This window comes from Myotis brandtii, unplaced genomic scaffold (genome assembly GCF_000412655.1).
Source record: "Myotis brandtii unplaced genomic scaffold, ASM41265v1 scaffold45, whole genome shotgun sequence".
Lineage (NCBI taxonomy): Eukaryota > Metazoa > Chordata > Mammalia > Chiroptera > Vespertilionidae > Myotis > Myotis brandtii.
The window spans coordinates 7,718,574-7,732,940 of NW_005367209.1; the positions used below are offsets into that span (position 1 = coordinate 7,718,574).

At 51.3% G+C, this 14,367-nt stretch overlaps 1 protein-coding gene across 2 annotated transcripts in view; it reads left to right on the plus strand.

Annotated features, from left to right (window-relative positions):
* The window catches only part of PDYN (prodynorphin), a 15,517-nt gene extending 1,861 nt beyond the window's left edge, over window positions 1–13,656 (plus strand). Inside the window, exons 2-4 of one of the 2 annotated variants that reach the window (XM_005874735.2) lie at window positions 61–118; window positions 10,025–10,169; window positions 11,505–13,656. In XM_005874735.2, coding sequence (XP_005874797.1) covers window positions 10,041–10,169; window positions 11,505–12,134 — 759 coding nt within the window. In that variant the 5' untranslated portion in view covers window positions 61–118; window positions 10,025–10,040 and the 3' untranslated portion in view covers window positions 12,135–13,656. Of the gene's footprint in view, window positions 1–60; window positions 119–10,021; window positions 10,170–11,504 lie in introns of both variants that reach the window. The other variant, XM_005874734.2, reaches the window with a different exon arrangement.
* Window positions 13,657–14,367: the final 711 nt, after the last annotated feature.

Here is a 14,367-nt window from a genome sequence, read left to right on the forward strand (position 1 = left end):
CCCCCATTGAACCTGCCACCCCAGCCCCACCTCTTCTTGCCTTTTGTTCTATTTTTGCAGGTCATTTATCTCCAGGCTTTGAGATCTGCCAGGGGAGCTGTTGCAGCAGCCCAAGCAGGTGAGTTACACTGCCTGGGGGAGGTCTGCATTAGTTGAAGGGATCTCAAGCCCACCGCTTTGCCCCGGGTGAGCTAGAGGTGTGGGGGGTGGCAGGTAAGTCCTGTGATCTGCCAGCGGGCGGCTGGGAGCGGGTGTCCCAGTGGTTCCTGAGGAACCCAGCACATTTCAGAGGAGCAGGCAAACAGACCAGCCCTGGGGCTGTTTGAGAAATTTTCAATCTCCCTAAAACACAGGGAAAGGGATTGGAGTCTTGAGGTAACTCCATGTAGCATCTAAATGTCTGTCTCACAACACCCGAGACAGTGCTGGTCCAAATCCCTCCACTTATTTGCTGTGTGATTTGGGGATAGTAGCTGTCCCTTTCTGAGCATGAATTCTTCACCCGCACAGTAAGGATAAGAATAGCACTCACCTCCTGGGGCTATGGTGAGACCCCTATGGGATATTATAATGCTATGCCTGGCATGTACTAGGTGCTCAATAAATGCTAGTAGGACTGCTCAGGTTTTCCCTGTTCCAAGTGGCAGAGTTGGACCCCTCCCCTTCCCTCCCCCCCAATCTGCTCTAATCCTTGATCACCTCACTCATTATGTTGTGTGTCATATACTCAAAGTAGCATCTAAAGTCTATTTTTTCTGTTTGTGGGTCGGGTGGGCACTGCTCTCCCCTCCCCACCCCCTTCTCTGCACACAACAGAAGACTTTATTTCTTCATTGGATCGATCTTCCCTGACTCCCCGGCCCACTGCCAACCTCCTCGGGCCATTCTCACACAATTGTTGTATTTATTAGATGCCTTCCATCAGTCTGAGCGGGATCAATAGCTGGTGGTTTGATTTCAATGCGTGTCTGAGCAAGTGTGTCCAGCTAGCTGATTTCTCTCATCATTTTCGCTCATCTCAGCCCATAAATGATGGGCAATCTCACTGGGTTTGACAAAGGTCTAAAACGATTTTACGAAGACAGAGCTGGCCATCGTGGTGGCAGTAAACCTCAGGGGAGACACCGGGTTAGCCAGGATCAGCCCAGGGTGGTGTCCCTGAGTCCTTTAAGGTGGACCTCATTAACGACTCCCACTCTGGGTCCAGATGATGCTCTTGGCAGAAGGAGGGTAAATGGCCCAGGTCCACGAGACACATCTCTTGGCTTGGGGGCTTCTCTCTGAGCCCATCCAGCCCTCCTGCTGGCCAGAGCGGTTGGCTGCAGGCTTATTCGCCAGGGGGCAATTTGTCCACCATCACTTGGCTCCTTGACCTATTCCTGGACAGTTCAGTTTAACCCGACAAGGGTTTATGGAACAGTTATTATGCGGTTGGGTCTTCAGTGCACTGGCAGGAGGAGAAAACTGATATTTGTGATTCACATAGTAGGTCAACCTCCTGAATCAAAGTCCCCTTCCTTTCCTTCCCTTTCTCTCTCATTTTGTTCCCTTCCCTCCTCTTTTTGCCCTTCCCCCCTTCCTTTTCCTATACCTTCTTCATCTCGTTCCCATCCACTCTCCATCTCTGTTTCTCATCTTTATTCCCTTTCCCCAGGTTGTTTATCACCTCACATTTTGATTTTCTTTATTATTGCTGAGATGTCCGAATTTCCCCCCTTTGCCCCTCCCCTCCCAGCGCCTGCCCCACCCAGGCCCTCACCACACTATTGTCTGTGTCCATGGGCTACGCATATATGCATATAAATTATTTGGTTAATCTCTTCCGGCTCCTCACCCGCCCTCGCCTCTGAGATCTGTCAGTCTGTCCCATCTCACTCTGGTTTTCTAGGCGTCATTTCTCTCTGTGTATGCGGGCTGCATCTCTGCTGCTCTTTTTTGCCTCTCTCCCTCTCTGTGGGTGTCTCTTCGCTGCCATCTCTCTCTGGTCCACCCTCCTGTTGCTTCCTTTCTCCCCATTCCCTTAATTGCATCACGTAACAAAGGGTGGGCATTCCATGGGAGTCCTGCTTCTGAAATACGTTCTTTGAAAAGCGCAGTTAACAATCCCGCGGTGACCATCGTCGGCAAGGCTCTTCCACTCTTGTTTCTAGACAACGAGCGGCCTGAGAGATTGGCCAGCCTTCGGTGTGGGCCCTCATCCTATGTTCTGTGTTTTAATTCTTGCAGAACTAAATAATGGCTTACTTCCCATTCAGATCTGAGCTCCCCATCTCCCTAAAATGATCATCCATTCTTTGTTAATGACGCTGCAGGCCTAACAAAAGCACTGTGTTCCAGTTTTGGGGTGTCCCTTTGCCAGCCCACTAGAGACTCACAAAGATGAACTTTATGTATTTTCTTTTCTTTTTTAAGAGAAAAGACTGATTTTTTAGAAAGAGTGAAAAGGAGGGTGGGGGGAAGAGAGAGAGAGAGAATCGGTTGTCTCCTGTGTGTGCCTGGGATCGAACCTGTAACCCAAGTATATGCCCTTGACTGGGAATCAAACCCATGACCCTTCAGAGCACAGGCCAACGCTCTAACCACTGAGCATGCCGGCCAGGGTGAACTTTATATATTTTTGAGTGAAATAAAACTCCTGAAATAGTCTCACCTTCAGGAATGTGATAGTTTGGTGGGGGGATTTGATGGGCATTCAATGCGTACCGGCACCTCAGGGATGGTGCGGGGAGTGGAGTCACAGACTGACTGTAAGCCAGTTTCTGCTCTGCCTTGCCTGTTGGCCTTGACCCAGCCATTTCACTTTTCTGAGTATCTGTTTCCCCATCTAGGAAATGGGACTCACAGTGCCCAGGCTACTGGATTCTCCTGAGGGTTAAAATGCAATAATTGAAATAAATGAGCTTGGCCCCATAGCTGTGTCTTAAACAGTGAAGGTCAACTCTGCCCCGACCTTGGAGGCACTTTGTCACTTGGTTCTCACTCTTCCCCCTGGAACCTGAGACTCATCATAGCCCCTGCCATGTGGGCTCCATGGGCGGCCGGCGGCACAGAGCGGGGCGCAGAGCAGGGCGCAGAGCTCGCAGGCTGTGGCGATGTGTGCTGCTGAGGGTCACTGAGAGGACGCCATCCCCTCCCTTCGCGTCACGCCCGGTGTGGGAGGCCCCAGCTCCGGCTCCATTTCCCTCCTGATTCGTGATGTGACCTTAAACAAGTGATTTCATTTCTACCTTTTCCCATTTCCTCTTCTATCAAATAGGGATAATCATATGCGATAAAGTGCTTGGGGAGATAATTGCGATGTTAAATCAAGCCATTATTATTCCACGCTGGCTTTTTAAACAAAAACGCTCGCTGTTCCTCCAAGCCTCTGAATACAATATAGAAATACCATCAAGAGGAGATAATAGGGCATGCAGTTTTTAAGGAACTCTGGGCCCTCGGTGTAAAGGGGCCTGCCCTGGTCAGAGTGGCTCAGTTGGTTGGAGGGTCGACCTGTGCCCTGAAGGATCCTGGTGTTTATTTCCTTTCAGAGCACATGCCCAGATTGCGGGTTCCATTCCAGGTCGGGCGCATGGCAACCGATCAACGTTTCTCTCTCACATTGATGTTTCTCTCTAAAAAATCATTAAGCCCTGGCTGGTGTTGCTCAGTTGTTAGAGCACTGTTCCACGTACTGAAGGGTCTTGGGTTCGATTCCTGGTCAAGGGTAGATCCCTGGGTTGCAGGCGTGATTCCCAATTGGGCACGTGGAGGAGGCAACCAATCGATGTGTCTCTCTCACATCAATGTTTCTCTCTTTCCCAACCTGCCTTCCACTCTCTCTAAAAAAAGGGGGGGGGGGATATCCTTGGGTGAGGATTAACAACAACCACAACAAAAATGAATTTTAAAACTCACTTTTTCTAAAAAAAAAAAACCCCAAAACATAAAAAGGGCCTACTATGTGCTGGCCCTATAAATGATGGTGTCTTAGTCAGTCCTTATGGAGACATGGCAGGAAGGTGGTACCCCATTTACAGATGAGAATACTGAGGTTTGGAGAGAGACTTGATTTCCCTCTGATCTTCCCAAGAAAATCAGCTTTAAAACTATTAGAACAATTAAAATTATAAAATGGTTATAAAATTAATGAAGGCAGGGATCAGCAAAGGGCCAGACAGTTCAGTATTTTTGGCATTCTGGGTCTTTCGGTCCCTGTTTCAATATGCAACTGTGCTTTTGAGGATGGAGGCAGCCATGGACACTACGGCAACAAAAGGAATGACATATAGAAACGAGAGGATGTGAAAGAGATTTATTGTCAGGAATTGAATCATGTAGTAAGGAGGCTGGTGGGTCCAAAATGTCCTCCTCCCCCGGCCCATGCTTCCCTCGCTGGGCTGTCACAAAGCACTGTGAGGCAGTGGCTAAGGAAATGCTTCCAGAAGAAACCTGGAAGTGTGGAGGGTTTTTCTTGGGAGGCTATTAGGAGGCCCTCTGGCTTGCCAGGTCCGTGAAAGGGGCTCCTCGGTCACGGTGGGCCACGCAAGCCCTCCAGCAGGGTCTGTGTGCCTGCCGCCACCAAGGCGTTTGCTGTCTACCTCTCATACCAATGAATGGCCAAGTTCCTTTCCTCTTTAGCTCATCCCAAATCAGAAGCAACAAGCAGGCAGGGCTACCTCTGATGTATGACTTTCGAGCAAATCCCCATAGCTGGCAGAAGAGAAAATACTCCCCCGGGACCCATCTGACATTGCTCAGTAATTGGTTTATTCCACCAAAGGAAGGAAACAGAATATCTTAGGAAAGTCTCAGGGCTTATGCATCTTTATTAGAGTCACCTTTTAACCCAGAGACATCCAGTCCGAAAGCCCAACACTCCCATTTCCAAGCCGAGTGAACTTCTCTCTCAGCCTCAGTCTTGTCCCCTGTATATTGGGTATAAAGACACTTCCCTCTGGGTTGTCTGAGGATTAGAATAATGTGTGTAAAGTGGTAACACGCAGCCTGGCACCTCGTAGGCTCTTGAGAAGTGGTGGCTGTTTTGGATTGATGTGACTATGAATAAGGAGCACTCAGCTCTGCCTGGCACCCAGTAGGTCTTCCATATCTGACAGTCAATTCACTCAACAACTTTTGTTTGTTTGTTTCTAGTGTCCCAGACTCTAAATTAGCACCCCTTTTTGCCTTCTTTTTTTCCCACCTCCTGTAGCCCAAGTAATATTGGAACGGAGCCTTCCTACTTTACTCTTTAAATCACCTACTATGTGCTAAACACTCTATACATGATCTTTTTAAAAAATTCCTATACCAATCCTCTGAAGTGTTCTTATTAGCTGCCTGTTATCGTAGAGAAAATCGAGGCACAGCAGAGCGGGGTAATTTCCCCAAGCTGGCAATGAGTGGTGGGTCCACATTACTGGCTTGGTGACCTTGCTTCTGGGTCAGGAAGGAACCAGAGGTCTCACCTCTCCTTTCTCATCAGCTGTGCCCCTACTACCCTGTGTGCTCCTCCAAGTTGTTAGAGCTGTGAGGCAATCCAGGGGCTGCAAACTCAATCGTCTACCAGGTGCTCAACAGGGACAGACATGAGGGGAGCCACAGGGTGGGGACAGTGGGGACACTTGGTGAACTTGCTTCTGGGTCAGGAAGGAACCAGAGGTCTCACCTCTCCTTTCTCATCAGCTGTGCCCCTACTACCCTGTGTGCTCCTCCAAGTTGTTAGAGCTGTGAGGCAATCCAGGGGCTGCAAACTCAATCGTCTACCAGGTGCTCAACAGGGACAGACATGAGGGGAGCCACAGGGTGGGGACAGTGGGGACCATGCTGAATGGGGCCTCTCTGTGACTGTTGCCAGATTAGAATGCAGACCTGATGTCTCCATGTCTCTGGGTGCAGAGAGCAAGGGGGAGAGAGAGAGATAGAAACATCAGTGATGAGAGAGAATCCCTGATTAGCTGCCTCCTGCACGCCCCACACTGGTGATCGAGCCTGCAATCTGGACATGTGCCCTGACCAAGAATCGAACCGTGACCTACTGATTCATAGATCGGTGCTCAACCACTGAGCCCTGCCGGCTGGGCTAAGGCTTTTGATTTTTTAAGACAAGTTGGAAATGGAGACTTTTAAAATGTAACAATCTCCCAATTTTAAAATAATGGTATAAATGTTTTTAAAATCCCTGTGCACATCAGCACACCCTATGCCCGTTTGCTGAGCTTGTCCTGCAGGTGGCCAGTGTGAACCTGTGGACACTGTGCTAGGCTGGGACGAGGAAGCCAGAGGCCTCCGCCCCGCCTGACCCTTCTGGACCCCTAATTTCTGCATCCTTGTCCTTGAGAAAAGGGTACTTAGGTGATAGACCAGCACAGGTGACTGTGTGGGCCCAGAGGAGGGGCCTAATCCAGACAGACTTGGGGCGGAGGCAACTGAAGCTAAGGTTTGATGAACAAGTAAGAGTCAGGTCAGAGGGCGATGGGAGTGGGTAGGAAAGGCCTTCCAAGCAGAGGGAACTATGTGTGCAAAGGCTTGGAAGAAGGGGGGTGCTTGCTTTAGAACTGCAGGTGGTGTGGCCAGGCCCAGGTCCAACAGAGCCTGCCCCCAGTGTGGGTGCTGTGCATTTGCTGGGGTACTTTGGACAGATGGCATCATCTCTCTGTGCCTCCATTTCCTCACCCGTAGAATGGGGAGAATATCTGTCCCAGCCTTATGGGTTGTTATAAAGACCCCTTACATTAAGATGCTTATGGGACTCAGTGCGCCTGGATCAATGTCAGCCCTTCTCAGCAGGAAAGTCCTTAGAGCAGCGGTTCTCAACCTGTGGGTCGCGACCCCTTTGGTGGTCAAACGACCCTTTCACAGGGGTCGCCTAAGACCATCCTGCGTATCAGATATTTACATGACGATTCATAACAGTAGCAACATTACAGTTATGAAGTAGCAACGAAAATAATTTTATGGTTGGGTCACAACATGAGGAACTGTATTTAAAGGGCCAGAAGGTTGAGAACCACTGCCTTAGAGGCAACATGAGGCGCTCTGGGGCCAGGAGGAGGCTATGGACCCCTGGAGGGAGAAGCAGGAGGCTGGGAGGGGTGGAATTAAGGGGCTGGGTCAGTAACCGTGGTTACCAAGGTGAGCTCCGGGAGCCAGACCACCTGGGTGCACATCTCAGCTTGACCACCTACTAGCTTTTGACTCTCAGCAGGCGTCTTAACTCAGTTTCCTCCCCTGTAGAGCAGCATGACAACGGTGCTCACAGCATGCGGTTGCTGTGAGTACAAACGAGTTCATCCTCAGAATAGCTCAGAGCTTCGGAAGTGCTCAACAACCATTAGACCAGCTAGAATGATTGCTGTTAAATATAAAGCTAACGGATGAAAGGAAAGGATGCTGACACTGTTTTTGCCCGGGACAAGGAGATCTCAAATCAGGCCTCCTACTGCAGCAGCCTCGCTGTGTGGGGAGCCTCTGGTCAGGAGGGAGAGGGCAGTGTAGGCTTCCTTCCTCAGCTGGTTAATTCATTGCTCAGCTTGTAACAGCCCAGCCCAGCCCAGCCCTCGCTGGTATCAAAGAAAACATGAGCTGCCTGCTCTGTGTCTGAATATAAGAGGCACCACTCGCCCACCTGGAACCCAATCCTCTCAGCAGCTGGTAGAGTGTGAGAAAAACTCGAGGGCAGGCGAGGACGTGGGAGGGACACAGGTCACCTCCCTCAGTTCTCTTCTCTGAGCCTCCCTGCTCAGGGGAGCCTCTTGCCCAGCCAGAGAGGCAGACGGACCTGAGTCCTCACCTTTAGTTGCTCTGCAACCTCAGGGGATTCCCCACGCCTCTCTGAGCTCCAGTTTCCTGATTTGTAAAGTGGGGATAGTGATGCCCACCTCTCAGAGTTGGCGGGTGGATTGAGAACAACATACAAGTCAAAGACCTGTGCATGGGGCCCTCTGGGCCTCATGGAGGGTTCAGCTGTTAATGAGTCGGCTGTTCTAGAAATTGTGATCATTAAGGGCACACGTGTGGTGAGTCAAACAGGATGACTTTGCATCCCAGCTTCCACTCCTGGGGGGGGGGGGGGGGGGGATGGGCAATGCATCGCACTGGAAGGGCCCCCTCACTGGGAGGGATAAACAAGACGATGCATTTAGGGGTGTAGCTCAAGGCCTGAAGCACAGTGAGGGCTTCATAAATGGTGGCTGGGACCACTCTCAGGCTGGCTTTGATGGGGGAACCGACTGGGTTCTGAGGAGGGAGAGCTGCCCTGGGCTGCAGCGTGGGGCTCTGAGGCCCGCGGTGGGATCTTCCGAATCCCTAACGACATGAGCAAACAGGGCAGTTTGCAGGATTGGGGCCCTTGGAAGAGGGAAGGAGGACAGCCATCCCTGACAGCGGCATTAGAAGAGTCGGGCTACAAGGACCAGGCAGGGAGGGGCATGGAGCCCTGCCCCGCCCGGGTGGGTATCTTGAGGGAACTCCCCATTGCTAGTTGGGAGAATTGCCTTGTGCCCCCATTTGATTAGCTTTGGGTCTTGATATTTGGTTTATGAAAGAAACAACTTTTAACAGACTATTGTGAGGCATTAATTCATCTGCTTGGTGTTTATTGAGGGCCTACTATGTGTTGGTCAGACTTGTCGGTGCTGATACCGCAGGGACTATGACCAATAACATCTATGCTCTAAAGGAGCTAATATTTCAGTGGGGGAATAATAATAGGACAGCATGAGGTGGTGATGTCAACACAGCAGGGTGATGTGAGAGAGGCCCAGGAAATGGGAAATGTTACATACAGGGATTAGCAAATGCTTCCCTGGCGATGAGACATTTAATTCACTTGGTTACAAGAAGGAGCGGCCCATGGGAAAATCAGGTCAGAGTACTGCAGCCAGGGGAACAGGAAGTGCCAAGGCCCTGAGGTAGGCGCCAGCATGGCATGTTCGAGGAGCACAGAGAGAGTATTACAGAGACACAGACAAGACACGCTCCTGCCTTCATGGAGCCAGAGCCTGAAGCCCCACACAGCTAATTACCAGATAGTGGAATGTTTTCATGGAGGAGGCACAAGTTACTGGGATAATGGGAAGGAGGAGCTTCCCACAGAGCCTAGGGAATCAGGGAGGGCTGCCTGGATGAGGTGATATCTAATCGAGGACCCACAGAACAGGTACCAAAAGAAGAGAGGAAGGATTTCCAGGCAGAAGGAACAGGATGTGCAAAGGCCCAGAGGTGGGGAAGGGCCTGATAGAGCCATATGGTAATTAAGTAGCTGGATGTGGTTGGAACCCAGAGCAGAAGCGTTGGGGTGTAGGAGTGGGATTGAGGCTGTCCCTGACATTAGGAGAAGGCCACACGTGGCCCACCCCAGCGGGTCTGATCACAGAATGGATATAGCTGAGCAGGGTGAGCAGGAGGGATCAGAGAAGGAACCGGAGGCAGGGAGGCCAGCGTGGAGGTGAAGGTGAAGGTGGCCAGGGTGAGTAGAAGTGCTGGGGTGGAGAAGGCAAATTCCAGAGACCTTACCCAGCAGGGACCTGGCCTGGGGACAGCCTGAGCAGCCGGGGACAGACAGGTGAGGGAAACCTCAGAGAACTCAGAAAAGCAGATGGCCCAGTGTCTTCTGTCTTGGTACGTAATCAAAGCGGGGTTTGAAGGATGACTAACTCGGGTCAAGTCCTGGCTTATGCACTGCCCAGCTGTGTGGGCAATCACTCCCCGTCTCTGAGCCTCAACGTCCCCATCTGTCCAATGGCACAGCCTGACTACCTTCAGAGCGGTTGTGCCGATTAAGTATGAGCTGTGTAGGAAAGCGCCTAGCACATAGCAAAGGCACTCACTGCATGTTTATTACCTTCCTGCACCCTGGACCCTTGGCCTTGGGCCCCCACTGTGCCTCTCTGGGCCTCTGTGTTGTCATCTGTAGAGGGGGAACAAGAAGGTTTGCCTTGTAGCCTGCCAGCAGGAACTGGTGAGTTCACTGCAGGCTCAGGATACAGCCCACAGGATAGGCAACCACAGATCTCATTGTCTCCTCTTTCTCCCCTCCCAGCAGGAAGAACCAAGACAGAATGGAGTGGCAGGGGCTGGTGCTGGTGGCTTGCCTCCTCGTGCTCCCCTCCGCCTCCGCGGACTGCCTGTCCCACTGCTCCTTGTGTGCTGTGAAGACCCAGGATGGGCCCAAGCCCATCAACCCCCTGGTAGGTTTCAGGCAAGGCTCCTGGATGCCAGGCAGTGGAAGGGCCCATTTGTGGATTGAGCCCAGAGAGGGAAGAAGGCAGGCCTGGGCAGCGGTGTGCCTGTCCTGTAGACTCGTCCCATCTGTGCAGGGCATGCCCTGCTCTGTGGTCAGCCTGGGAGCCTGGGACTGCTGCTTTCTAGCTCCCATTCTCTTTCCAGACCTCAACAGGATGGCTGACTCAGGGCTGAGGCTGAAGCTGAGGCTGACTCAGGTTTCTAGGGAGCCTGATGCCTGGCAACAAGCAGTGTCGTTCATGAGGTGTGCTGACTTTGGGAGTCAGCATCCTTAGAGTAACTTTTCAGGGCTTCTTACCACCAGGCTGATGGGCACCTCCAATTCTAGTCGCTCCCGTGGAGGGAGATCTTTCCACCGCCCCTAAATACCAGGATCTGGTTAATGGGATCCAAGTCTTGACCCCTCTCTTGGGTCTTAGCATCCCTTGACCCAACCTTACTGGCTTTGCTTTGAGTCGAGCTCCTGTGACAGAAGTCTGGAGTAGAGGTACCAAGGGTGTGGTGGACAAAATGCAGGTTCGGTTCTGCTACTTTCTAGTTCCATGACCTTGGAACCTTCTCTCTGAACCTTAGTTTCCTCATCTGCAAAATGGGAGTGATTCCATTAAATGATGATGATGCAAAGTTTTAAATTTACAATTCTAGTCACTCTTCATTGAAATGAGCACAGATCCCAGCAGGGAACAGCGGTTAAGCATGAGGACTTGTGGCATTAGACTGACTGGGGTCCCAGTTCCAGAGTTGTCCAATATTGTCATCATCATGTTGTTGTCATCATCATCATCATCATCATCATCATGATGTTTGAATTCTCCCAGCACTCCTATGAAGTAGATACTGTTGTCCCCCAGATTTGATGAACCCTCAAGCATCCCCTCGTGTGTTCTTTCCACCGTTCTCCGTGGCTTTTGTCCTGCTCTATAAAGTGTCTGCAGCTCCTACACACCTAGGAGAGGCTGGGAGAACCCACTACTCTCCCTGGAGTCAGAAGTGGAAGAGACAGGTGAGCTCAGCAGAGCACTGTGGGAAGATCTTGCTTCTAGTGTTGGCACTACCACCTGTAGCCGTATGCCCTGGGGAAGGCTGTTTCATTTGTCCACATCTGTCTCCTCATCTTCTATGTAGACACAGCGTCACCTGCCTTTATGCACCGCTGGACGCATTTACGTGGGCAGCCTGGGCTTAGAGATCACAGCTCATGTTGATTTTCTCAGACATGGGGCCGAGGACAGTTCGGTGGGGGTGACATTACCACTGTGGTCTTTTGGGGTCTTTTGCAGACTTGCTCCCTGGAATGCCAGGCTGTCCTGCTGCCCACTGAGGAGTGGGAGAGGTGCCAGGGCCTCCTGTCCTTTTTCACCGCCTTCCCCCTGGGGCTCAACAGTAAGGAAGACTCGGAGAGCAAGGCAGCTGTGGAGGAGGCGTATGGTGAGCTGGCGAAGCGCGGGGCACCCTTCCTGAAGGAGCTGGAGAAAAGCAGATTCTCGGCCAGCGCTCCGGCAGAGGAGGACGCTCTGAGCAGGGGCCTGGCCGCCAGGCTCGGGGGTCTTTCCAGCAGGTGGGAGGAGGGATCAGAGCCGGAGCTGGTGGGGGACGCTCAGCTGAGTGATGGCGCCGTGGAAGCTGGAGCCCTGGATTCCGACGAGGAGGACCCCAAGGAGCAGGTCAAACGCTATGGGGGCTTCTTGCGCAAATACCCCAAGAGGAGCTCCGAGGTGGCTGGGGAGGGGGATAGTGTGGGCCACGAGGACCTGTACAAACGCTACGGGGGCTTCTTGCGGCGCATCCGTCCCAAGCTCAAGTGGGACAACCAGAAGCGCTATGGTGGGTTTCTCCGGCGCCAGTTCAAGGTGGTAACTCGGTCCGAGGAGGCCCCCGATGCCTACTCCAGAGAGCTCTTTGATGCTTAAACACCGCCCCATTGTAGAGGTGAGTCAGGAGCTTCCCCCAGAGGAGTGCACTCATTCTTCCTCCCTCCGTGCCCCATCCCCACGCTCCGTTCAGCATTGTCCACAAAGCATCCTACCCAGCCTGCCTCTCTTCTGCCTGGAGCGCAGTGTTTGTCTGGGTCAGCGAGGGGGAAGCAGGGCGGTTCCTCTCTTCAGGAGGCTTGTGCTTGGCTCAACCCTAGACTTTTAAAACCACCACTGTTCATGTCAGTCCCTCCACCCCACTCACGGGACTCCCCAGGTCCAGAAATCCAGGCTGACGGCTTCATGCCTCTAGATCTGTTGTTTCCAAGCTTTGCTGGTCATATGCCCCTCTCAGAAGAAACATGAGCACACCTCCCATGCAGATATTCTCATTTATCATAAAGCACAGCAAAGATAGAAATGTAAAGCAAGAGAAATAAACAGATAGATATCCTCATGTTTTATTCCCAAACCTCAAAGGACCTCCTGTGCACCCCACTTGGAAGACTATGCTTTAGGCAAAATGCTCAGACACTGCCTTTTATTGGAGCAGGAGTTTCTACACCAGAGGGTTCAGTTTCTAGCGGGCTGAATGTTCAGCCGGTGTGGTGGTACTCCGAGTTCTCGTTGTTTAGAAACACACAGCTGGAAGAACCAAGTTCCCGGACTTCGGTCCATGTTGGTACCCTGGACAGCGCCCAACTTCTCCCTGGAGAAGGGAGGGACAGCCCCTTCCCGAGGAGAGCAGTTCTCCCTCTGAATGCTGAAATGATCCAGGAGGGAGTGAGGCAAACCAATTTGTTCTGTGCAACCAACTCAAAATGTGGACCAGCTCCCTCAGCCCTCATTAAACTAATTAAACTGATGGGTATCACACTCCCACCCCAGGATGAACTGAAGCTGAGTCGAGTTGATGAGGTTAAGCACAACCATGTTCTTGAGCAGCTGAATCTGCCGCCGAGCGTCCAGGCCATCTGGCCAAACATATGCAGTGGGCACTGAGCGGGGGGATCCAGGAGCAACAGTGAGAAAGAGAAAGGCCCTCCTCAACCCCCAGGATGATGCTTTCCTCTTCGTGTCAAAGGAAACCAGAAAGAGGAAGGAAATGATTAAGTGCTTAATGCCAAATGAGTCCCCTTGATTCACACATCCCAGAATCGGAGGCAGAGATCTCCCGATGCCTCGATTTCAACCAGAGTTTTCTCTCTCTGTCTGTCTCTCCTGCTCACTTGTCCCCAGGCACTGTGGTTTGGTTTGTGGGTCCAGGGGGCTGGACTGGATAGGAGAGGGAATGGACTTGAGTTCGGCTAATTTGTATGAGACCCTACTGAGCACACCTCTTCATGCGCAACCCCCAGCTCTCTCATGATGTTCTGACATGTACTGATTGTTTTAGGGTTATTTTGTGTGCTTTTTAAAAATCCCATTTATGCAATTTACTTGGAATTTGCTTAATCCTTAGTGGGCCTGTGTTATTTCCCACTCCCTAAGTACAATAAATAAATAAAATTGCTGATGACTTGGGGGCTGTGTGTATGTATGCCTCAAGTCCCTAGAGAGTGAAAATACCATTTGCAGAAAAGAGAGCTGGGAAATGAAAAATACACAAGCACGCACACACACACACACACACACACACACATTTTTATGTTAGAAAACTAAATGTAAGGGAATAGAAAGAGCACAAATGTTAGAGTGCCGTAGCCCTAGGTTTGAGATCTGGGTGGCCTTGGGTAAGTCAGTTGGCCTCTCTGCACCTTCATCGGCTCTGATGGGGTCATATTTCTAATTCTGCGTGAATGCCAATCACTGTGGCTAGATTTAACACGATGCTAGGATCTGTCAGTACTGAACTACATGGATAATTAGAACCAGGGATGGATTCAACCCAACTCAAAGTAGCTGGACTAGGAGTAGGAAAGGGGGTGGTTCTCAAGAGGAGGACAGGAGCATGGTTCCCAGCAGGAGAACAAGTGAATGCCAGACCATCCCACAGTAGCTGGTCACCTGCCTAGTGAGTGAAGGTGGCTGGTGGAGGGCAGGGCAAGCTGGAGAGTGTATACATGGGAATATGGGCCCAGAGTAGCCAGCTCTGATTGCTAAGAGACTGCAGAAATCTGGCTTTGCTTTTTTTCCCCAATGTAGGCAAGTAATTTTTTTGTTTGTTTGTTTTTAAGTACTGAGCAGGACAAACAACATGTTTGGGATGAGACACATCACTCTCTCACTA